Source organism: Limulus polyphemus, unplaced genomic scaffold, assembly GCF_000517525.1.
Source record: "Limulus polyphemus unplaced genomic scaffold, Limulus_polyphemus-2.1.2 Scaffold9171, whole genome shotgun sequence".
Taxonomy (NCBI): domain Eukaryota; kingdom Metazoa; phylum Arthropoda; class Merostomata; order Xiphosura; family Limulidae; genus Limulus; species Limulus polyphemus.
The window spans coordinates 8,146-10,779 of record NW_013674781.1 but is presented as its reverse complement, the minus strand read 5'-3'; the positions used below and the strand labels follow the sequence as shown (position 1 = coordinate 10,779).

The following is a 2,634-nucleotide window of genomic DNA, read 5'->3' as shown; positions in this document are numbered from 1 at the left end:
ACAGATCATCCCATCTGCATAATATTGACCACGACAAAGAAAACTAACAAAAACATTAATGATGAATGGCAAATTAGTGTTTTGTTTCTGTATTAGAACTGTTCAAGGGAACTTACAATCCAGAAAGAGGTAGTGATGTAAGCTGTATTTTTAATGTTTCTTATATTTTAGCTATAGGATGCATGATGTTAAGCTTAAGCAAGTTTATAACTGTAATCTTATAATACCTTGGAAGTTAACCATTACGTTAAGAACCTAGCAGCTTTGGCTAATATCTAGACAAAACAGCATTGTTTATGAATAATAGTAATTTGTGAATGATGATTTCTTGAAATACTTATTGAGAGGTGATCGAGAATTCAATAATATATCCAGTTTCTGAATATTCAACTGAAGTTATCTAGTAAGAGTTAGTGCTTCTGTCAACTAACCAGTAAGTTAGTCGGCATTTCTTATCAATCAAGGGAATTTCAGTTAAACTTTATTAATATTAGGCCAACAGTTGTTTCTTAATTAATGTTTGTTTGTGAACTTAGGCCTACAACTCGCATCAAAGTAAACGTAGCCTGTAGCAAACTTTATTACTATTATTCAAGACAAGATGTAAGGTCCAAACTAATTTGTAAGTTTAGTTGATGAGACATTAACTTCTGGCTCTAAGGTACAACTTGAAGAAGGCAATAAGATTTATTCTGCATGATTTGAAAACATAAAAATCACAAAAAATAGTAATATTTTTTAATAAAGATGAAATTTTGGTACTTGTATAGAGTACTTTGATGAAGAAAAATAAGACTTAGCAAAACCGAAATCTTTAAATATCTTTAAAATATAAACACCTATTATCAGATATTACAACTTATCTCCATATATTTCGGACGATTGATACCAACTAGTGACTCACAATATCATCTTGTTTTTATTATTGACCCTTCATCTTCAGCAACTGTATACTGAGGTCTCTCTGCCATTTTGAGACCTCACTGTTACACAGTTTTTGACGGCTATCTTCAGTGGTTCAAATTACATGATTTGACAATACAAGTGCTATAAGAATCAAGAACAAAGCTTTTACCAGAAATTTGAAGAACTCCCAAGACTGTACGTTTTCTTTCTCACTTAAATGACGAGTCTTAAGGGCTCCAAATACACGTTCATTGTACGTCATGATCGTCCTTCTGGCTTCTCCCCATGAATGAGGACCGCTAACTCGAAACTGATAAGGAAGACAAGGACCAAAAAAGCATTGCCTAAAGAAATTAGGATCAGTTAGCAACAGATAAAAAAGGTTAAGCTTAGCATTGATAAGAGAGGCTATTTCATCCATGTACGAAATCCAGTCCAGCTGAATTGTGTATCGTGGATTTTCCAAATATCTCTTGACCTGATCATCATGTTTCTTTTTGATGTCGTCCATCATCTCTTCTACAGGAGGGAGTTTCACTTTTTTTGCCATCAACAGGGCGAACCAACGAGCTTGGATCTCGCCAATTGGAAGCAGGGAACCAACTGGTTGCGCTAATGCGATGAAGGCTAGAGATTGGTGTTTCAGCTTCGGAGGGAACACGTACTTGTACAACTCTACCTTGTTGTCTTTAACAGAAAATATTTTGTCGTCTATAAAAGGAAAGTCGATTTTATAGCCCGTGGCTAGAATAACAACATCTACCCCAAGTTCTTCATCCTCTCCTTCAAAGATTACTCCGTTCTCGGTGAATTCTTTAATATTTCCTTTCAGTTCTACAGTTCCACTCAGTATCCGGTTGGGTAAAGCATCGTTTACCATAGGGTGCTGTCCGAAAATGCGGTGTTTCGGTTTGATGCAATAAGTCTCGTGATTGAATCGCGTATTGACGTATTTCTCTGAAATATAGCATAATAGGCTATAAGGAGCATTATTCCAGAGTGTGTTCCAAGATCGTTTCAGGAACGTGGCATCAAAGGGCAAGCCGTGAGGTCCAACCCTAGGAATTATCCAGCAACCACTTCTGGTGCTTAAGTACACCTGTAAATACAAATATAATGTAACTAAAGTTAAGGGTTTAGCTTATACACCTGCAAAAATAAATATAATGTGATTAAAGTTAGAAGGTTTGGCTAATACACCTGTAAAGACAAATATAATGTGATTAAAGTTAGGAGGTTTGGCTAATACACCTGCAAAAATAAATATAATGTGACTAAAGTTAGGAGGTTTGGCTAATACACCTGTAAAGACAAATATAATGTGATTAAAGTTAGGAGGTTTGGCTAATACACCTGTAAAGAGAAATATAATGTGACTAAAGTTAGGAGGTTTGGCTAATACAGCTGTAAAGACAAATATAATGTGACTAAAGTTAGAAGGTTTGGCTAATACACCTGTAAAGACAAATATAATGTGACTAAAGTTAGAAGGTTTGGCTAATACACCTGTAAAGACAAATATAATGTGACTAAAGTTAGGAGGTTTGGCTAATATACCTGTAAAGACAAATATAATGTGCTTAAAGTTAGGAGGTTTGGCTAATACACCTGTAAAGACAAACATAATGTGACTAAAGTTAGGAGGTTTGGCTAATACACCTGTAAAGACAAATATAATGTGACTAAAGTTAGGAGGTTTGGCTAATACACCTGTAAAGACAAATATAA

At 34.9% G+C, this 2,634-nt stretch overlaps 1 protein-coding gene across 1 annotated transcript in view; it reads right to left on the bottom strand.

The window, feature by feature from the left end:
• Positions 1–850: 850 nt before the first annotated feature.
• The window catches only part of LOC106475786 (dimethylaniline monooxygenase [N-oxide-forming] 5-like), a 3,884-nt gene continuing 2,100 nt past the window's right edge, over positions 851–2,634 (bottom strand). The window contains exon 2 of the mRNA XM_013936463.2: positions 851–2,005. Coding sequence (XP_013791917.1) covers positions 1,019–2,005 — 987 coding nt within the window. The 3' untranslated portion in view covers positions 851–1,018. The remainder of the gene's footprint in view (positions 2,006–2,634) is intronic.